Source organism: Trichechus manatus, unplaced genomic scaffold (genome assembly GCF_000243295.1).
Source record: "Trichechus manatus latirostris isolate Lorelei unplaced genomic scaffold, TriManLat1.0 scaffold00010, whole genome shotgun sequence".
NCBI classification, from domain to species: domain Eukaryota; kingdom Metazoa; phylum Chordata; class Mammalia; order Sirenia; family Trichechidae; genus Trichechus; species Trichechus manatus.
Window position 1 is genome coordinate 21605274 of NW_004443946.1, and position 22523 is coordinate 21627796.

The window sequence follows — 22523 nt, forward strand, 5'->3', positions numbered from 1 at the left end:
GGCGAAAACAAACAGCTGGGGCTGCGAGCGCCCCCGCCCCGGCCCCGAGAGCACGCCGGCCCCGGCCCCCACCCGGGGCGCCCGCGCACTCGCCCACCATGAGGAAGATCCGCGCCAATGCCATCGCCATCCTGACCGTAGCCTGGATCCTGGGTACTTTCTACTACTTATGGCAGGACAATCGAGCCCACGCAACATCCTCCGGCGGCCGGGGCGGGCAGAGGGCCGGCGGGAGGCCGGAGCAGCTCCGCGAGGACCGCACCATCCCGCTCATTGTGAGTCCGCCCTGCGCGCAGGACCGCTGGCTGGGGAGCCAGAGGGCGCATCCTGACCCGCGCGGCTGCGGAGGGCGCGGGGCCAGGCCGGGGCTGCGCGCCCGCTGCGCCGGGCCGGCTTTGTATATATTGGAGCATTCCTGCCCGTTGTTATGGCAACCTCGGCCGGGCTGGCGGGGCCAGGGCGCACCGGTGGAGGGAGGGTGACAGCGGGTGGGGGCTGGGAGAAAGTGCTGCAAGTTTGGTGGGTCGGGCGTGCGCGCGCGACTGGGAACGTGGCGGCCCTCCCGGCACTACGCCGCCGGACCCGGAGGCCGGTGGACTGCCCGCCTCTCTCGCCCCGGAAGGCGGCTGGACCTTGCGCTCCGCGAGCCGGCCGTGGGAGCCGCGCGCAGCTGAGCGCGTAGGTGGCGGTGCGCACCCCCTCTCCAGCCTCCTGCGGACAAATGACATGAAGTGGGGCTGCCGGGTAGGGCAGAGTCGCTGGGGATATCGCCTGGTTTCGTGCCCTCTTCCCCAGCCTGGGCCCATTTGGACTTGCTTCTTCGGCACCAAGCACTCCTCACTAACCCGCCTAAGGTTCTCTGGGTAGGAAAAGGTCTCATCCTGTGCATGCTCCTCACCCCCAAGACGGGGTCCACCGCGACCGGGGAACAGGCAGTACCGGTGCCCGAACTCGCCGATTCCCTTGCTTGAGGTCAGCCCTGCGACGCCAAAGCGAGCGGGATAACAAAGGCGGCGCGGCGGGGGCCTCGGCGGAGTTGCGGGCCCTCGGCGGACCTGGGACCCGGACTGGGGCGTTCGGAGCCCCCGCCGCCCTGCAGGGGGCGTTCCTGTCACCGCCTCCTCCCGGGTCCCGGGTAACAGCTCTGTGTGGCCGAGAGCGGGCACCTGTTGAGGCGGGAGGCTCTGCGACTTGCGGAGAGAAGCTCTCGGGCGCATTTTTCCTACCCGGGCGGGTGGCGGGTGGGGCAGCGTGGCTGGACGAGGGCCGGGAAGAAAGAGAGCAAAGAGTGGGCCTCTGGATGGGGAGTGGTGGAGGGTGACAATTCTGACGTGAAAAGATCTGGGCCTGGGGGAGGAGGGGTCAGGGTAGGGTGTAACGTCAGGAGGGCGGTGGCTTGTGCGGAGTAGAATCCAAAATACTTGTCCAAAGGAGTCTCTGAACCGTAGGAGAATGGGGGGTCTGTGTGGAGGCGCTCTCATATTTCCATCCTGCCCCAGATTTCGTGCCTTGTTGCCCACCGGGGAGAACTAAAAATCCACGGCCTAAGAACCGTTTCTGATTTTGTCTGAGAGATCTTGGAGTTTGTGGGTATTATTCCCAGTCCCCCGCCCCAGGTCCTAGCTCCGGGTCTGGATGAACACTCTGGGGGCGAACCCGATAACGTGGAGTGCTCTCTTCTGGGCTGCGGATCCCTGTCCCTAGGACACTGTCTCCATAGCACATGTGATATTTGGACAGAAGGTTGGTGAGGAAAAAACCTGTGCAAAGACCCCAGAGTGCTGAGACTGGGGAGAAGGACAGCTTGGAGCCCGAACCGGCGAAATCAGTAGTGGCCGCCAGGCCCCAGGGAGGGAGCTTCCACACATCGGGCTCCTCTCGATGCTCCTTTCTGCCTCACAGCTGAAGAGGCCAGGAGGGGAGAGACAGGCTGGCCAGATGCCCTGTCCCTCTCGGCGCTGGCTGACGTGATGGATGGGGAGGGTCTAAACTGGAATGAGAGGAGGAGGGGGGAAGGGAGGGAAGAGAGTACAGGGAAACGGCTGCTCTGAGCCCAGAGAGTCCCATCACATTAGCCCCGCTACATAACCTGTGCTTCAGAACCCTGACCTTGCTCATGCGCCTTTCTTCAGCTCCTCTCATCACCCAGGAAGGCCACTCAGACTGTGAGAGCCCTGAAAGGGTGTGGGGGCACTGCTAGAAAGATGTGGAGCTCCTTTTGAGGGGTCGAAATTGGAAGTCATGGGGGACCTGGAGAACATCATCATGCCCTCTTCTTCCCACGAGGTTTGACATGCTGTGGATTAGGGGGGATAAAAAAACATTGCCGTGGAGTGATTCTGACTCACACACAACCCTATAGGACAGAGTAGAATTCTGGTTTCCAAGCCTGTAAATCTATGAAGCAGACTGCCACATCTTTCTCTTGCAGAGCAGCTGGTGGATTTGAACCGCTGACCTTCTGGTTAGCAACTGAGTGAACTGGAATCTAAGTTTAAAGTGTGAAGAATATCAGGGAGTTGCCTGGGAGCCAGGGAGTGGAGGTATAGGAAGAGAGGGAGAGTGGAGGTTCCGGGAGAGCAGGCAGAACCTTTTCTGGACACAGCCGGCTCCCTCTCTGTTTTTGCATGATCCTCAGTCACACACTGCTTTTGACACTGGCTTGTATTGTATTTCCTTTCTTCCAGTCATTTCTCAGCCACCTGCCTTCTCTCCTCTACTAAATATAAGCTTCCCCATGCAAGGACTATGCTGGAAGCTGCTTGCATCCTCACATTGATGCACATGGAAAAACAAAACAAAACCCAAACCCATTGCCTTCGAGTCGATTCTGACTCAGCAACCCTACAGGACAGAGTAGAACTGCCCCATAGAGTTTCCAAGGAGCACCTGGTGGATTCGAACTGCTGACCTTTTGGTTAGCAGCCGAGTTCTTTAACCGCTGTACCACCAGGTCTCAGCAGGACTTAGTAAGTACTTGTTAGACGAGCAAAGTAGAATTTTACCCAACTCTGTCTGGGGGCAGCCAATGGTCCAAGCTTCATATCCATCCAGTATTTTCCCAGCTGTACCCTGACTATAAGTAAGGAGATAGAGGAATACATGTTCAGCTTCTCCAGGGGGTGAACCCTTTGTTCAATTTAAAAGGGACAGGTGCAGCCAAAGATGTGCTTTCTCCCTGAATTTGTGGTAAACACTCATTCTTGCCTCCTAAAACATTTCTCTGGTTGGTTGGGCCAGGATGCTGCGTCTAGATTTTCAGATTCCTAGGCAATGAGGTGTCCAGCCCTGCTGACAGAGGCTGAGAAAACTCCAGACAAGCTACATCATCACTCCCCAGGGGAAATCAGAGAGCTGAGCTGGGAAAGGGAGGGTCTGCAGAGCAGTCCGGGCCAGTAGGCAGCTCTGCCTTCAGAGTGTCTGGGCAATTTGAAGCCAGCCAAGTTGCTTCTGGACCTCGGAGATGCTTGTTTGTCATTGTGGGGTGTCGGCAGGGCAACCACATGGCCCAGATTTCTCAGGGAGGTCCTGATTTTTAATATTCTGTCCTGCTGTCCGCCCATGTGTCACAAATTTTGATGTGAAAAATTTGGTTATGGAATCTGTATAACTAGAGAGAGATGCTGGTTCTGTCCCTGTATGGGTGCTTAGGATGTGGCAGTTAGTGCTTTCTTTCATGCTGTACTTTATGGGTGAGGCAGTGGATTTGGGGCCATCTCGTTGCATCCACATGGATGCATGCTGGCACAGGACAGCCGCTAAAGCAGGATACGGAGCAGACATGGCTGGCCGTGCCCCAACAGACTCCTCATCTTCGGGCCTCGCAGTTGGCGAGGACATTTGTGATTGGTTTGGCTTGGGACTTGGGTTTTCCATATGCCAGTTCTGTAATGGGCACAGGTGCGATGCCAAGTTTTGTTACATGAAATTTCACTTTACAGACCTTTTTTTTTTTTAAAGACCATCCTTTATGGGCATTTGCAGGATAGGTTACTTGTTTGCTACAACTCCTGTTTAGGGTGATGAAAGTTTTAGGCAGAATTTCCTAAACTGGTGCTTCTTATCCTGAAATTGGGATACTGCTGAGTGATCATGGACAAAATACTTAGTATCTCTGGACCTCAGTTATTTTATGTGTAAAATTTCAGGTGAATAGTTTTTTTTTAAATGTTGTGTATAGTTTCATTTCCAAAAGTGAATAAGTGGCTTTAAGGGAGCTCTCCCAACGGGTGTTGTCTGAGTTTGCTAGTACTGCTATCCAACAAAAAAAACAAAACCTATTGCCATTGAGTCGATTCTGACTCATAGTGATCCTGTAGGACAGAGGAGAACTGCCCCATAGAGTTTCCAAGGAGTGGCTGGTAGATTTGAACTGCTGACCTTTTGGTTAGCAGTGAAACACTTAACCACAGTGCTACCAGGGCTCCGTGCTGCTCTAGGAGCCTAGGAGTCCAAATCTGGTCATGGCTCTAGGGAAAGGCTCTCTCTGTCCACTCTGGGGGAGAATTCTTGCCTCAGCCTCTTTAGCTCAAAGGGTTTCTTCATTCCTTGGCAATCTCCACGTGGCATCTATTTTCCCTGATTTGTGCTTCCTTGTCTCTCTCTCTGTGCTGCTCTTTATATCACTCAGAAGTGATTAGATTTAGGACATACCCTACACTGATATGTTCTCATGAACATAACAAAGAACATCCTATTTCCAAATAGGATTACATCCACAGGTATAGGGGTCGGGACTCCAGCACGTTTTTTGGAGGGGGACACAATTCAATCCATAACAGCTGGTGTGAGGTTTATTGCTCATGGAGGGAGCATGCCCCTGTCAGGGGCAGGTGTTGCAGTAGCCATAGGGATCCCCATTTACCTAGCAGAAAGGGACAAAGATGATGGCTTTTCCCATGCTATTCTCTGAGAGCAGGGTCTTCAATAAGATCTGGATGAGATTATATTTTATTTATAATGTTTGCATTTTGGAACTGTGAGAATGTGATTTGCCTAAATGGCAGAAAATGATGTTATATTTAATTTATCTAAGTGCCACACACAAGAAAGAGGGCGGAAAGGGAGGAGCACAAACATCCACAGTTCCCTTTGCCAAAACTTTCAGATTCAAAGGGCCTGATTTGCCATCGATGGGTGACTCTCCTGGTTTCTGGGCCATTATGATGCCTACCTGAGGGACATGGAGACAGCACAGAGGCCCCCAAGACTGGTAAGGGCCGTGACAGCCCCAAAGTCCCCTTCCTGGGGGGCCAGAGGCCCAAGAATAGGATTAGTTTTAGGGCACTGCTCGTTTTCCTGAAATGGGCCCTTCATCTATGTGTGCCGTAACAGCAGTCCCCCACCGGCTGCTCCAAGGGCTTTGGGAGCAGGGTTTCCTTCTCTGGTGGCTGTGTTTGTTGGCTCTGCGAGCAGAGGAAGCCCCAGGGGTCTAGACATGCCATTTAAGGTCGACATGGAGGGGACACTGGTAAGCTAGGTGAGGCTGTTGCCCAGGGGATATCTTGCTGTAATGGAGAAACCGCCCTGGGTCAGATGTGAGCCTATAGCTGAACAGTTCATTACAGTTACAAGATTGAAGATTTCTACCTGTCTGCTACTTGGGAAGACTGGAAGCAGCTTACCCATGAACAGCGGGGCAAAGGAACAAGGAGGCTAAACAGATGCAAGACCCAAGCCTACTGGGAAGGGGCAGGGGAGCAGAGCTTTCAGACGCCAGAGTTGAGGGGTGATTACACTTGGGCAATAAATTGGGTTCACTTAATCAGTGTGCTTGCTGGTACAGTCACAAGACCGTATACAGTCCACCCTGGAAATGGTCTCAAGTGCATTAGTCTGTCTGTCTCGTCTGAACACTTGTAGCCTTTGACGTGCACCTGTCTAGCCTCCCTAATTGTTGTTTACTCTGCGTTGTATTTATAGTGGCTGTGTTCTTTGGGCACTTCCATGCTGTATTAAGTGTTTTATAAGCTTTATCTCGTTGAATCTCCTCAACAACCTAGTGAGACAGGTATCATTATTAGGTCCAGTTTACAGATGAGTAAACTGAGGCTTAGAGAGATTCATGGTCTTAGAGAGATGCCATGGTCTGGCAAATAGTGCACTGGAAGTAGTTGTTTCTGACTCTGGAGTCTAGGCTCTTGTCTTCTTTCCCCTGAAGCATGTTCAGGGCAAGACCCAAGTCCAGTGCATCAGTATGTCTTTCCTGGAGCACCTAGATCAGCACCTTGCTTTGTATCAGGGCTTTGAACTGGTTCAGTCCTGTTCAAACCCCTGATGAGAATTTGCATTTCCACCCCAGATATCCTGAATCAGAATCTACAGTTTAACAAGATCCCCAGGTGATTCTTATCTATAGTAAATTTTGAGAACCACTGCTCTACTAGTGGTTCTCAGAACTGGTCCCTAACCAGCAGCTTTAGCATCACCTGGGAACTTGCTAGAAGTGTAAATTCTTAGCAAGGGCTCGAACCAGTATGAACTGATTTGAAGCCCTATTTCATATTCATAAACATCTGTTGAAAAAAGTGCAACCACCACATAGAATAAAATGTTAGCAATAAGAAAGGAGGATTATGGGTTATCTTCCTTTCCATTGTTTGGCTTTTTCCAGCATTTTCTATAATAAGCATGTACTAACACTGTAACGATAGCACCAATATAGATAATTATTTTAAAATTATTTGATGACTGAATAAAATCACTCTTGACTCTTGGCGACGGTGTAAGTTTATTAACTGTGCCCTATACTTCTGAATTCCTTCATCCATGAGTCAATGGAAAAGGCAAGAGACTTACCCAAATTAGTCTGTAGGGTTCCAAGGAATATAACTGGGGCCAGTAGGTAAAAGTTGCACGGAGGAAGATTTCATTTCACCAGAAATTTCATTTCGCCAGAAGATTTCATTTCCCATCCAACACTGGAGTAGTCCAAAGGCCAATTAGGGTTTCTCCTCACAACCCCCATCAGCAGATAAATGCTTCCAACAGCAGTGGGTAGGGGAAGACGGAAAAGACCTACTGACCTGACGCTTTGCTATGATGTTAGGCAGCTCTTTAACAGACTCTGAAATAGGGCCCAATTATCACCCCTTGAGAGACCTGGGACCCTGGGAAGCAAGCTGCCTGAACACACCGAGGCTGTTGAGAAGGGTGACTAAAAGAAACCTGTAACTCCCCTCGGCTGCTGCCCTGCTCTTCTGCTCTCTCATAGATGTTCCCTGCTCCCTTAGGGTTCCTGTGGAGCAACCCAGCGGGGAGGGAGAGAAGGGTCCAAGGCAGGTCAGAGGGAAAGCTACAAAGTAGGAGCACTGGTCTTTAGTTTCCAACTTGCAGGAACTGAGGCCCACAGAGGTTTTCCTGCCTGGCTGAGGCCCCCTGAGTCTGACCTTTCTGTATGTCCCTGATTCAACCTAGATACAATTTATAGTAGCCTGTCCTGATCCCCAGGGCCCTGTCCACTGCTTTCCAAGGACAGTGAGGAATGTACCTGAGCTGGGCATTTACAGAGAAGGCTGAAGCGTGGGCCTACCTGTCCCCCTCCACCCTGAATGCCAGGTGCTCCCATTAATAGTATCTGGCTAGAAATGGCCACCCAGGGGACCTTTTTAAGCTGTGTCTTTGGTGAGCATTTCAGGCCAGGTAAGAGTGGCAGGCTGGGGGTATTTTGGGAAAGAGAGGATGAATGAAAGAACCTTTTTTGGTTACAGTATGTAGGCAAGATAAAGCTCTGGCAACATTTGAGGGGGTGTTGAGGCAAGTCTAGAGTCCCTGGATAGTGCAAACAGTTAACATTCTTAGCTGCTAACTGGAAGGCTGGCTGTTCAAGTCTACCCAGAGGCATCTCAGAAGAAAGGCCCAGTGATCTATTTCCAAAACATCAGCCACTGAAAATCCTATGGAGCACAGTTCCACTCTGACACACATGGGATCGCCATGAATTGGAGTAGACTCAATGGCAACTGGTGAGTTCACCCCAGGCATAGACTTTCCACTTTTCTAGCTCCATTAGGAAAAACTAAAGCTTTTAGATTAAATGGGCATACATGCCATGCCATGAAGTGAGATGTGATTCAATGTAGGTCAGGGATAACATTGTCTCAGAACTCAAAGGTAGGTGACATCTCTTAACATGCTCAAAGTTGTGGGACCTGCCATTATGGGATTCTCTTGGCCCTTATCTGGGCTGAGACCAGGCAGAATGGAGTGACCGTGGATGGAAACGGATGTTGGCTGTCAGGGAGGAGGGTGTGAGGGGAATGGAGAGAAGATGGGGAATGAAGACTAAGTGACCCCATTTCTGGGCTCAGCCCTGCCCCCAAAGTGCTGTTGCTTTCACTCTCTGGGCCTTAGTGTCCCCATCTGTCAGATGAGGGCTGAACTACAGGATCTCTGAAGTCCCTCCTGGCTCAAACCATCTTGGACTTTGTTGAACCTCTCCTGCAAAAGTGAAGTGGCCCTAAACCAGGGCTCAAATTCTGCCAGTGCTTGAATTAGGGAGAATACGGGAAGGGGATGAAGTGTACAAAGACCCAGCCCACTTGTGTTCAAAAGACCTTGAAACCTTTACATTCTTGGAGGGAATAAACTGGCCCTGTTCCCCTTTTTCTTTCCCTTGAAATACAATCTAATGGGGCTGCGCAACTTCCTTCTGCTGAACCAGGAACCTAAGGTATCTGTAAATGTGTCAAAGGATGCACACAGACACATGTGCTGAAGTGTCTACGGGGGAAATCAGACATCTCAACAATCCATCATGTACCCAGGAAGACCAGAAGGAAGCTACAGAGACCCCTGATGGGAGAAATTAATTGTCACAACACCCACGGACTTTACTCAGAAGGCAGGCATGGAGGTGCCCTTAGGCCAGAGCCTGGAAAGTAATATTCTTTATAAAAATCAGTTTAAGGAGTTCAGGAGGCTGGTCATCTCCTGGCAAACATCTGCTGTTCATAGGTTACTAATATAGCAGCTTAGAAGGAGCAAGATGAGGGAATAGCTAGGGGCTGCTGACACACTAAGATGTGACAGCTGACATCAAAGGACCAGCCAGAAAGGACCATTTGAGATAGGAGCGACTCCCCTCCCACATGCACACGCTTGTCAGAAGTGCTGAAGACATCATTTATTCATTCACTTAACAATTATTTACTGAGCACCTACCATGAACCAGGACTATCATAGGGACTGGAGATAAAAAAATAAGCAAATCTGCTGCTCCCAAGGAGCTCACATCCTAGTGAGGAAGACAGATGATAAACAGATACATACATAATTTATTTGTTTTTCTTTTTTAATTTTATTGTTGTACTTTAAGTGAAAGTTTACAATTCAAGTTAGTCTCTCATACAAAAATTTATACATACATTGTTATGTGACCCTAGTTGCTCTCCCTATACTGTGACAGCACACTCCTCCTTTCCACCCCTGATTTCCCGTGTCCATTCAACCATCTCCTGACCCTCTCTGCCTTCTCATCTTGCCTCTGGACAGGAGCTGCCCATTTAGTCTCATGAATCTACTTGAGCTAAGAAGCACACTCTTCACGAGTATCGTTTTATGTCCTATAGTCCCATCTAATCTTTGTCTGAAGAGTTGGCCTCGGGAATGGTTTTAGTTCTGAGTTGATGAAGAGTCCGGGAGTCATGTCTTTTGGGGTTCTTCCGGTCTCAGTCAGACCATTAAGTCTAGTCTTCTTACTAGAATTTGAGTTCTGCACCCCACTTTTCTCCTATTCTGTCAGGGACTCTCTGTTGTGTTCCCTGTCAGGGCGGTCAGTGGTGGTAGCTAGGCACCATCTAGTTCTTCTGGTGTCAGGCCGATGCAGTCTCTGGTTTTACATACATAATTTATTAACCAACCAGTTGCCATCAAGTTATCTCCAACTCTTAGCAACCCCATATGTGTCAGGGTGAACTGTGCTTCATAAGGTTTCCAATGGCTGATTTTTTGGAAATAGATTGCCAGGCCTTTCTTCTGAGATGCCTCTGTGTAGACTCCAACCTCCAACCTTTCGGTGAGCAGCTGAGTGCATTAACTGTTTGCACTACTCAGAGACTCCATAAAATGTATTGTTGTGTGCCGTCAAATTGATTCTGACTCATGTTGTTGTTAGGTGCCATCTAGTTGGTTCTGACTCATAGTGACCCAATGTACAACAGAATGAAACACTGCTGAGTCCTGCACCATCCTCACAATCGTTGCTATGTTTGAGCCCATTGTTGCAGCCACTGTGTCAATCCATCTCTTTGAGGGTCTTCCTTTTTTTTGCTGGCCCTCTGCTTTACCAAACATGATATCCTCCTCCAGGGACTAGTACCTCCTGATAACATGTCCAAACTACGTAAGAAGAAATTTCACCATCCTCCCTTCTAAGGAGCATTCTGGCTGTAGTTCTTCCAAGATAGATTTGTTTGTTCTTCTGGCAGTCCATGGTATGTTCAATATTCTTCGCCAACACCATAATTCAAAGGCATCAATTCTTTATCGGTCTTCTGTACTCATTGTCTAGCTTTCACATTTGTATGAAGCAATTGAAAATGCCTTGGCTTGGGTCAGGCACTCCTTAGTCCTCAAAGTGACATCTTTGCTTTTGAAAACTTAAAGAGGTCTTTTGCAGCAGATTTGCCCAGTGCAATGTGTTGTTTGATTGATTTGACTGCTGCTTCCATAGGCGTTGATTGTGGATCCAAGTAAAATGAAATCCTTTACAACTTCAATATTTTCTCCATTTATTGTGATGTTCCTTATTGGTCCAGTTATGAGGATTTTTGTTTTCGTTATGCTGAGCTGTAATCCATACTGAAGGCTGTGGTTTTTGATCTTCATCAATAAGTGCTTCAAGTACTCTTCACTTTCAGCTTTTACTTTTTCCAACTCATAGCTACCCTATATGACAGAGTAGAACTGCCCCATAGGATTAGGTGGTGATACTAGGAAAATAAAACAAAGCAGCATAAGTGGACAGAAAGATGGAAGAAGGATGACCAGGAAAGGTCTCTATGGTAAGACGGTGTTTGAGTAGGTGGCATGAATGGAAAGAGTGAGCCATGCGGACATCTAGAGGGAGAGTGTTCCAGACGTCAAAGGCCCAGGGCACCGTCCCTGGAGGGTGCGTGCTCTGTGCATTTGGCTAGGGCAGCCTGAGCAAAGGGAGGTGAGGTTAGAGAGGTGGAGGGCCAGATCACAAGACCTTCCTTGTAAGCTGTGGTAAAGACGTGCTCAGGAACACGTCCTGAGCCATCAGGAAGTGATCAATTACACTCAGTGTCTGGACTTGGTAAGTCAGGGGACTATGTCATTCATTTTAGAAAAATTTCAAGCAAAATGGTCAGATTTATTTGTGTTGGTTCTTAAAGAGGTAAACATAAGTTCTTTGAAAAATGTTGTATGGCTGGAACACGTTTTATAATGTGGGATCAATGAGGTACTTGTATGTCGTGTGTGTGTGTGTGTGTGTGTGTGTGTGTGTGGTGTGAGGCTGGTGAAGAAGAAGGTGCCTGAAGAGATTTAAAAGACAAAAGAGAATGCAGCCCCTGTTGAAATATTAGAGTAGTGCTGGGTGAGGGAGGACCGTGTCCCCGGAGGGAGAGTTTTGTATGGGAAGGAGAATTCCTCTAAATGTGGTGGTACCTGATCAAGTCCCCTTTTGTTTCCTTGTCTGGTTCATTGCATTCTCTTCAGGTGTGGTTGAGACTCTGGAAAGGATGTTTTCTAGCAATGTAGGAACTTGGAATTCTTGCCCTTCCCTGCCCCAGGTGGCAGGTTTCCCTTCTTTGTAAGTAGACTCCGTGTGTGTCTAGGCACAGGCTGAAGCCTTCCAGGGCCTTCCCTCAGAAGGTGGGCACCTGTGCAGGGCAGGCTGAGGTCTGGCAGGACAAGACACTTCACACAGCTTTATTTTCAAGGAGGAGGTGGATGAAAGGGGCTGCCGTCAGGAGGGAGGATGGCTTAGCCTGAGCCTATCTGAGGCTGTGCCACCTAAGGTTCATGTGGCTTTCCCAGTGCCCAGGCGATGGGTATGATATGGCTTCATGTGTCTCCGACAAGCTGCTGTTGCTTCATTTTTGTAGCTCAGGTCACAGGCTCAATTCCAAGCCCCTGTCAGTCATGCCCTTTTAGATGCTGCCTTTCAGAGTTCAGATTCTCATCCGTTTATCTTCTCACAGCAGCTCTGGCTTTTAGCATCTTTAAGCAAACTGTTGGGGAGTTTCTGACATTTCAAGGCCTTTCATTTCAAGGGGTTCTGGCCTTGGGGTGCCACAGCCAGAGGGGACTGAAGTTGCCCTCCAAGTTGGTGGACATTTCCTGGGGGGTTGTCTTCTGGCACCTCTCAAGTCTGTGACCTGATTCTTTGCTTGGAGGCCATCTTTACTGCTATCCATGGAATCCCTCACTGGGTATGTGTGTGGGGGTAGGGGGAACTTATGACTGATTAGTGATGCCTGCTATGCTTTTGGTGCCCTAAAGGAGTGAAGTGGTCCGGGCTGAGGCACAGACCCAAAATAGTTCACCTATCCAAGAGGCCAGATGAAGAAAGGGAACCAAGGGACAGAGCAACCACACTGTAGGGACTGGGGAAGGCAATGGAAGGCCTTTTGGAGCTGCAAGCCAAAGGGGACTCTCCAGGTAGATGGCAGAGGCACCCACGGTAATGCTTTAGTGCAGTCTTGGTGACACTTTGTGGGGGCATGAAAATGGCAAGAGCCTTCTCCCAAAACACCAAAGGGAAATGGCTAGCCCCTCACACACCCCTGATTTTTGCATAACAGAAAACACAACGTCACCTAAACACCCCTTACAGCCAAGCAGTGGCTGTGAGCCTCATCTGGACTGGGGCTTTGGAGCCAGGGTTCACAGTGGGGTGGGGGTGCACTAGCCCGGGAACTGCACAGCACAGAGCCTGGGATCTAGAAGGCAGTGTTGGCGCAAAGCTGAGGACAAGCCCAGCCGAGAGTCCAACAAACGGCCTGGTCAGAGTGAAAATGGGTGTGAGGAGACAGACCTGAGCAAGAGGGTTTAGAGGAGCCAGTGACAAGTTCCCTGGAAGCCCCAAGCATAGTCACAAGTGCTCTGATGGGAGGCTGGCATCTGTGCCTGAGTGGGAAGGGCCCTGGATGGTCGAGACCTGTGCCATCCGATATGGTCACCACCAGCCACGTGTGGCCATGGAGCACATGAAGTGTGACTGAGAAACCGAATTTTTAATTTAATTTAATTTTAACTGATTTCTGTTTAAAAATAGATACTCGCTTCAGTTATTGGAAGAGTTTTAAGAGTATTTGGAGGAACTTGGTTATATGGACTCTACCTTTTCAACTGTAAATTTTATGAAGTCTAACTACAGATCAAGTATTTCTGGTGAAAATTCCATATCTAAATTAAAGGGTGCTGTAAGTGTAAAATACACATTGGATTTCAGAGACTTAGCACAAAAAGAAGAATTAAAATATCTCATTAATATTCCTTTATGTTGATTATGGGTTTTGATGATAATATTTTAGATAGATCAGGCTAAATAAAATATATTACTAAAATTAATTTCATTTGTTTCTTTTTACTTTTTAAATGTGGCTACTAGAAAATTTAGGATTACATATGTGGTTTGCATTCTATTTCCACTGGATGCTGCTGGTCCAGACATTTGTCCATGACCGCTCTCTAAAGTGCTCAGAGATGTCAGCAGAAGGTTATTTATAAAGTGAAGAACGTGGGTACACATCCTAGTTTACCTTGACTTCTGGACAAGTCCTTTACAGCTCTGCTGCTGCTGAGTCATTGGTTCCTAATTCACCATCATCTGTGGGCAGAGGACACCTCCCAGCAAGGGCCCCAGTCCTCATACTGTCGTTAAAATCAAGGTCAATGTTTTCTTGCAGTGTCTTCTCTTTTAAAAATCCCTTCTAAGCTCTCACTGTGATGAAAATGGGTTTTGGAGGAGGAGTTGGAGCAGTGGGAGGCAGGGAGCCTTTTACTCCCCTGAAAAGAAGAGAGGTTAGTTCCAGTCTGTTGCTTTTGGTGTTTCGTCTTTGTCCTGTTAGAGCCAGAATGACAAATAGGTCTCAGTTTGGATGCCAACTCAGAACCTGTGGAAGTGACAGCCAGGAGCACTGTGGTGAGAAGGATTCTGAAGCTGCATCCAGGCTGTGTGGGAAAGAGGCTATGATCAATCAGCCATGTCTATAATGGTCTTGGAAGGGGACTGTGGAGCATGTGTCTTATATTTCTAATCCTGCATTAGGCGAAGCTGTCTTCGTTGAGTGATTTTTCTCCACTTCAGAGACTTGACATGTTTTAAGACCATGGCCACTTTGAAGGAGCGGGGATGAGGCTTACACTGAGTCAGAAGGTGTACAGAGGAGACACTGGTCATCTCCATGGGCCAGAGCCCTAACTCAGGAGATGTGACAAGAGCTTTAACAGGTTGTGCAAAATTTTAGTAACCTTTCCCGTCAGAAACATCTGAATACCGCCTTCACTTACCCAGTAGAGGTGAGCTTGGCTCTGGTCCGAGGTCATCCTACTGACAGTATAGGAGAAAGTTAGAGCTGTAAGTCCACGGAGAAGGGTAGGAAACTGCAGGGTCTGGAGGAAGAGGAGAGAGGTGGCTCTTTTCCTTCTTGTCTCATCCCCTTCTTCTCCTTCCCTTAAAAACAGGCTCTGTGGATTTGAGAACATTTCCTGCTTCTTGGTGCCAAATTTCTTGTTATGGCTTTACTCAGGATACAGATGACATAGTGGGTATGGGCACAGACACTGGAGCCAAAGTGTTGGGGCTCATATGCTAGTTCTGTCACTTAGTAACAACATGTTCTCAGGCAAGCTTTCTCATCTGTAAAATGGGGATACTGGTCGCCATGAGTTGGAATCAACCCAACAGCAGCTGGTTACTGGTTGTTTTGGGTGCTGTTGAGTTGATTCTGACACATAGTGACCCGATAGGACAGAGTAGAACTGCCCCATAGGGTTTCCTAGGCTATAAGCTTTACTGAAACAGATTGCTTGGTCTTTTCTCCTGGGAGTGGCTGATGGATTCGAACCGCCAACCTTTCAGTTAACAGCTGAGTGCTTATCCATTGCACCACCAGGGCTCCTTGATTATTGGTTAAAAACCTTCAGAGTGTTGCTGTGAGGATTTAATGAATTAATTGATATAGAGTATTTAAAAAATGCCTAGCACACAGTAAGTGCTAAACAAGTGCTAGCTGTTGTTATTATTTGTTAGTTATGTGTTTGTTATCTAATACTACATAACAAATCACCCCAAAACTTAGTGGCTTAAAACAACAATAATCATTTATTACCTCTCACTGTTTCTGTGGGCCAGGAATTTGGAAGTGACTTTGCTGGGTGATTCTGACTCTGGGTTTCTCAGTAGGTCAGATGTCAGTCAAATGTCTGGTAGGGCTGCAGTCATCTAAAGAATCGAAGGTGGCTCATTCACATGGCTGGCAAGTTGGTATTGGCTGTTGGCGGGAGGCCTCAGTTATTCTCCACATGGGCCTCTCCACAGGCCTGCTGGAGTGTCTTCACAGCATGATGGCTGGCTTCCCACAGAGCAAACAATCCAGGAGACCAAGGCAGATATTGCAATACCTCTGTGACCTAGCCCTGGAAGTCACAGAGGCAGAGGAGTGATGTGATCTGACTTGCACTTTGAGAGACCACTGTGGCTGTTGGTTTGAGAATACACCAAAGAAGGGCAAGAGCAGAAGCTCTTTTTGGTAGCCTGGCATGTACCGGGAGCCTGCCTATCGCATTGCATATTTTCCCCCCTTAACTATCACAGCAGACCTGTGAACTGATTACTACTAGCCCCATTTTATGTATAAGGAACCTGACCCAGATATGGCAGGTATCTTGGTCATCTAGTGCTGCTATAACAGAAATACCACAAGTGGATGGCTTTAACAAAGAGAAGTTAGGCTAGAAGTCCGGATTCAGGGCTTCAGCTCCAGGGGAAGGCTTTTTCTCTGTCTGCTCTGGAGGAAGGTCCTTGTGAAGCATCAGTTTTCCCTTGGTCTGGGAGCATCTCAGCACAGGAACCTCATGTCCAAAGGACATGCTCTGCTCCCGGCACTGCTTTCTTGGTTGTATGAGGTCCCCTTGTCTCTCTGCTCGCTTCTCTCTTTTATATCTCAAAAGAGATTGGCTTAAGACACTATCTAATCTTGTAGAGCTCATCACTGTAACTGCCGCTAATCCATCATATTAGATCATAGTGATAGAATTTACAACACATAGGGAAATCACATCAGATGATAAAATGGTAGACAATCATACAATACTAGGAATCATGACCCAGCCAAGCTGACAAATATTTCTGGGGGACACAATTCAATCCATGACAGTAGGTTACCTGCCAACAGAGCCCGGATGTGAACCAGGATGGCCTGGCTCTAAAACCTGGAGAGACACCAGCTTCTCAGGATGCCAGTCACCCGATGGCTTGACTTAAGAGGCGAAAATAGACTCTTTGAAGAATCTTAATTCCCTTATCTCTTGAAGTCAGGATGGGGAGCCTAAGAGGGCTAGGGCAGGGTTTGACAAGTTTTATGGACTAGAAGGATGTGGGCTGGGGGGAGTCCCTACAACTGGCTTTATAAAAAAAGATTGTTGTTGAGTCGATTCTGTCTTATGGAGACCTCATGATTGTCAAAGTAGACCTATGTTCCTTAGGGTTTTCTTTCTTTTTTTAAAATAATTTATTTTTATTTTGTCGATGTTGAGAATATAGACAGCAGAATATACACAGCAGAATATACACCAATTCAACAGTTTCTACATGTACAATTCATTGACATTGATTACATTTTTCGAATTGTGCAACCATTCTCACCCTCCTTTTCTGAGTTCTCTGCCATTAACATACACTCACTGCCCCCTAAGTTTCCTATCTAATCTTTCAAGTTGCTGTTGTCAGTTTGATCCCATATAGATAGATCTTAAAAGAGCACAATGCTCAAGGCAGATATTCTTTACTAGTTAAGCTAAACTATTATTTGATTTTAAGAAGACTTCAGGGTATATTTTTGGTTTAAGATTTAAAAATTATATCAGGACAGTAGTTTCGGGAGTTCATCCAGCCTCCATGGCTCCGTAAAGTCTGGAGTCCATGGGAATTTGAAATTCTGTTCTGCACTTTTCCCCTTTTGATCAGGATTCTTCTATAGAATCTTTGATCAAAATATTCAGTAATGATAGTCAGACACCATACAGTTCTGGTCTCATGGCAAAAAAGGCAGTTGTTAATGGAGGCAGTTAGCCACACATTCCATTCCTCCTCTATTCTTGACTCTCTTTTCCTCTGTTGCTTCAGGAGATCCCTAGGGTTTTCACAAGCTGATTTTTGAGAAGTAGATCACCAGGTCCTTCTTTTGAGGTACTTCTGGGTGAGCTCGAACCTCCAACTTTTTATTAGTAGCTGAATGAATGCATTAACTGTTTACACCACCCAGGGACCCCTGAATAAGCATAGTATCTACCTTTTAGAGTTGTTATGATTAATAAATACTCATAAATCTCTTAGAACGGTGTACATAGTAAAAACCAGAAAAACGAAACCCATTGCCGTCAAGTTGATTCCGACTCACAGCGACCCTATAGGACAGAGTAGAACTGCCCCATAAGGTTTCCAGGGAGCAGTTGGTGGATTTGAACTGCCAACCTTTGGTTAGCAGCCGGAGCTCTTAACCACTGCACCACCAGGCACATGGTAAGTATGCCTAATAAATGTTATATGTCTATCTTTACTTGGAAAGCATTTGTTTTCTAGTATGTGACAGGCACTAAGTTAGAAGCTGGGAGACAAGGATCAAATAAGACCCAGTTCTGCATTCAAGTGCTTTGGCCTATAAGGGAGCTGAATAAGTGTGGGGAAGGATTGTGGGTGCCGAAATAGAGCATATGCTGAGTACAACGAAGTCATGGTGGGCTTCACTGAGGAGGTGATAGCTTGGGAGAGAAAGGAGCATCAGGCAGCAAGCATGGCCCAAGCAAAAGCATGACGTGTTTGCCCAGCCTGGCTGAGGAATTCAAAGTCATTTTGTAAGGTCATAGCTTGGAATAAAAGGAGAACTAGGCCAAGGAATGAGAGTGGGAGTGGGGAGACAAAGAAAATGTGATTTCACCCTGAGTCTGATGCTTATTCTCTTCCCAAGCCCCACTGACTACAGGGGAGCCCAGCTTAGAAGGATCACCTCACACTCCCACTGCCACTTCCCCCTGTAACAGAAATAATGACGTTAATGCCTCATCTTTATTTGTTCTTCTTACTTTTTACCCAATAAGGCACCTGGCACAGTGCTGCCCTACTAAGTGTGCAATGAACATTGGTTGACTGGATGAGGCTCATGGGGGTTGAGGAACTTGCCCAATGTCCCACAACTGGTGGGTGGGAGGCAGAGCCAGATTCAAACCCAGAGGCCAACTCCAGAGGCTAAAGTCTCTTAAACTCCAAGCTGTACCAGCTCCCTGAGAAGGCCTGGCTTTTATGGTCCCTTGAGAAGTCTAATCCTCCTTTTCCTCCATTCCCTCCCCTTGGGACAGAAGCTGAGGATATAGTCCCTAGGGGTAGACTGACCCCCCAACCCTTCACTGCAGCAGTTGCAAATGTTGCCACTGATGCGACTCTTAGGAAAAGAAAGGGACAGGCAGGTTGCTGCTTTGGTCACTGAGTCCAGGAGAAAAGTATCAACCGTGGATGCTGATGGCTGATTAAAATGCGGATTCTTCTTCATATGCCCAGGACCACTGCGCTAAGGATTGCATTTCCTTAGCTATTCCTTGTACATCCGGTGCACAGAGTGAGTGTTTGTACTTGACCACCACAGCTCCTGGTACGTGGCAAGGCCCCAGTCACTCTGGGATGATTGAACCTACAAGCCCTACCGTGTGCCAGGCCAGGCAAAGAGCTTGATGCAGGTCTGTCCTTTGATCTGAGCCACAACTCTTAGCCAGGGATTGTCATTGTCTCCATTTGACAGCTGAAGAAATTGAGGCTCAGAGATTGAGTGACTTCATGTTTCAGCCAACCAGTCACAGCGCTGGGATATGAAGCAGGCATCTGAGCTCCTGACAGGGGCCTATCTATGGAAAATAGCAACGATGACAATTAGTTTTAAATTGCTGAATGATCTCTCACAGGTGGCTTTGGAAACTGCGATGGCTGTTAGAAACTGCTCATTAGCGCCCCTCCTCAAGTGGCGCCAGGTCACCTGCCCTACCTGCTGTACCTTAGTTACGCCTCTGCCTCCTGACCATGCAGTCATATAAGGAGGAGGGGAAATCCAGTTCAGCTCTAGACCTTGCTATGTTTGAGGGATCCAAAGCCCCCAGTAGAACCCCTGGAGTGAGAAGGAGGAAAAGGGGCAATTCCAAAGCCAGTGGACCCCAGCCCTCTGCTTGTCTGCCCTCCTAACTCTGCAATGTCCCCTGAGCTCTGGCAGTGGAAATTTCTCTCCTTTGTTGCCAGTGAGCTGTGGCATCCCTGTGTAGTCATGACACCAGCCCAACTCGGCTGTTCTCACGTGACCCTAGGGAGAAGTGGCTTGCTCAAGAACACTGACATCACTCTCTCTGCCCTCCAGGACACAAGGCCTCTGGCATTTCTGAGCCCTGATATCTCACAGGCCTGGAGAGCCCAATACAGTCCCCACTTACTCCAGACACGGTCCTCTGACCTGGGCTGGGGGTGCTGGGTAGAGCCCAAGCCTGCCCCCAGGGCCTTTCTAAACCCCAAGCGACTGTGCTGGTCGTTAGAGAAATGATTTTCATTCTGAAATTGCTTCCTGCTGGTGAGTACTTGCATATGCAGAGCAGTTCAAAGATACCAAGCTAGGATTATTAATTTTGAGGTTTACCCCAAAGGACCTCTGAGAGACGTCGTAACTGACAAAGATTATGCTGCGCTGGCTGATTTTTCCCCCTTATGTACGGACAACTCAAGTTGCATGGTGTGGTTCCAACTCCTTCAGAGGGGCTTGTAACCTGGGACCACTTTTGTTGTCCTTTAGAGGTGATTCCTCCCACTTAGACACAATGTTTTGTGGTGTTGGAGCATACCGGCTGGGAATCATCCAGGCCCAGGTTCGAATCCCCACTTTACCAATCTCATATTGTTCTCTCTGTTCGCTGTGCTCCAGCTACACTGCCCTCCTTTATTTCCACCATCACCTCAAGTTGCCTGCCTCAGGGCCCTTGTCCAGCCTGTCCTCTCTGCCCATAACACTGTCCCCAGGTCTGGCCCTGGCTGGTTCCTCTCTCCATCACTTTATCTGGCTTTATTGCCTTCCCCACACTTACCACTCACAGAAATTATTTTGTTTATGCATTCTTTGCTCATTTTCCATCTCACTCCCTCCACAAGAATGCTCAACCTGTGAGAGGGAAGCCTGTTGTGTTCACTTTGTACAACCAGAGCAATGCCTGTAGTAGTCCGTGTATGAGTGTCCTGTGACTGCTGTGACAAAGTACAACAAACTGGGGGCTTAAAACAACAGAAGTTTTAAACATATATATAATTTATTTTATTTGTGTTGTTGTTGAGAACATACACAGCAGAACATACACCAGTTCAAGAGTTTCTACGTGTACAATTCAGTGACATTGATTACATTCTTTGAGTTGTGCCACTATTCTCACCCTCCTTTTCTGAGTTGTTCCTCCTTCATTAATATACACTCACTGCCCCCTAAGGTTCCTATCCAATCTTTTGAGTTGCGGTTGTCAGTCTGATCCCATATAGATAGATCTTAAAAGAGCACAATTTTCAAGGCAGACATTCTTTACTAGTTAAGCTAAACTATTGTTTGGTTTTAAGAAGACTTCAGGGGTTATTTTTTTATCTAAGGTTTGAAGTTTATCTCAGGGCAACAGTTTCAGGGGTTCGTCTAGCCTCCATGGCTCCAGGAAGTCTGGAGTCCATGGGAATTTGAAATTCTGTTCTCCATTTCTCCCCCTTTTGATCTGAATTCTTCTGTAGAATCTTTGCTCAAGATAGAACAACAGAAATTTATTCCCTCACAGTTCTGGAGGCTAGAAGTATAAATCAAGATGTTGGCAAGGTTAGTTCTTTCTGGAGGCTCTGAGGGAAAAACTGTCCCATGCCTCTCTCCTAGCTTCTGGTGGTTACTGGCAGTCCTTGGCATTCCTTGCTTTCATCGCTCCACGGCATTCTCCTTGTGTGTCTCTCTGTGTCTTCACATGGCCTTATAAGAATTCTAGTCATTGGATTTAGGACCCATCCTAATCCATTATGACCTCATCTTAACTTGATTATATCTGCAAAGACCCTATTTCTAAATAAGGTCATATTCATTGGTACCAGAGTGTAGGACTTAAATATATTTTTGGGGAGTATACAGTTCAACTCACAACACTGTAAATATTTGTAGTTACCAGTGAGCAAGTGACTTTGCCTCTCTAAGCCTCAGTTTCTTCATCAGTACAAAGGGCATCATTACAGTCGTGAGGATTAAACTAAAAGACATATTGTCCACAAAGGGCATGGCATGGCGCGTGGCACAGAGCAAGCCTGGTACAAATGACAGGTAGTGTCATTCAATAGGGTCCCCTGGGAGCAAGGGATATGCCTGTCTTGTTGTGCCAGGGCCTAGAGCAGTACCTGGCCCTTACTCAGCACTCGGTAAATGTTGATTGGACTGCTGGCCATTATTGGTGAGGCTCCTGTGTCTTTGTTAACAATTTGGCCCTTTGTGGGCTCTCTCACCCGTATCTTGGTTGTCAGGACATTGGTATGTTTGCCTGGTTCATACTTGACCTCTTATAAGTCCTGGCTTTGGGCCCAGGCAGGTGAGGAGCTGGATGTAATATGGCAGAAAGCTTTGCCAGTGTGGGAAAGAGGACGGTGGTCATCAGAGAGGTTGAGACCATGGACCACTGGTCTAACTGGCTGGGTTCAAATGTAGCCCCCCTACGTACTCGTTGTATGACCTTGGGCAAGTTACTTAATCCCTCTGTGCCTCAGTACCTACACCACAGGGTAGTTATGAGGATTCAATTATTTACTATAAGTAATGCAGTTAGAATAGTGTCTGGCACTTAGTAAGTGCTATATTAATTTTATTATTATTTTTATTCTTTCTCAGCTTCCCTATGTTGTGTATCCATTCATTTAAAATATGTCTATTAAGCATCTACTATGCATCAAGAAAGGAACTCTGATGGTGCAATAGTTAAGGCACCTGGATGCTAACCAGAATGTTGGTGGTTTGAACCCACCAGCCATTCCACGGGAGAAAAGACCTGGCAGTCTGCTTCCAAGACTAGGAAACCCAATGGAGCAGTTCTACTCTGTCTTATAGGGTCGCTGCGAGTCAGAATGAACTCAACAGCACATGACAACTACAGCAACAACATGCATCAGGAACTGTGCAGGGTGTCAGGGCACCAAAGGTGAGCAACACATTCTGGCCTCTGGCCTCAAGATACTTACAGTCAGGTAGGGGAAGAGATGATGTCACCCTGTAAACCAAACCTGTTGCTGTTGAGACAATCCCAACTTA

At 47.7% G+C, this 22523-nt stretch overlaps 1 protein-coding gene across 1 annotated transcript in view; it reads left to right on the top strand.

Annotated features, from left to right (window-relative positions):
• Positions 1-98: 98 nt before the first annotated feature.
• GALNT16 (polypeptide N-acetylgalactosaminyltransferase 16) overlaps positions 99-22523 on the top strand; it is a 115798-nt gene continuing 93373 nt past the window's right edge. The window contains exon 1 of the mRNA XM_004370980.1: positions 99-275. Coding sequence (XP_004371037.1) covers positions 99-275 — 177 coding nt within the window. The remainder of the gene's footprint in view (positions 276-22523) is intronic.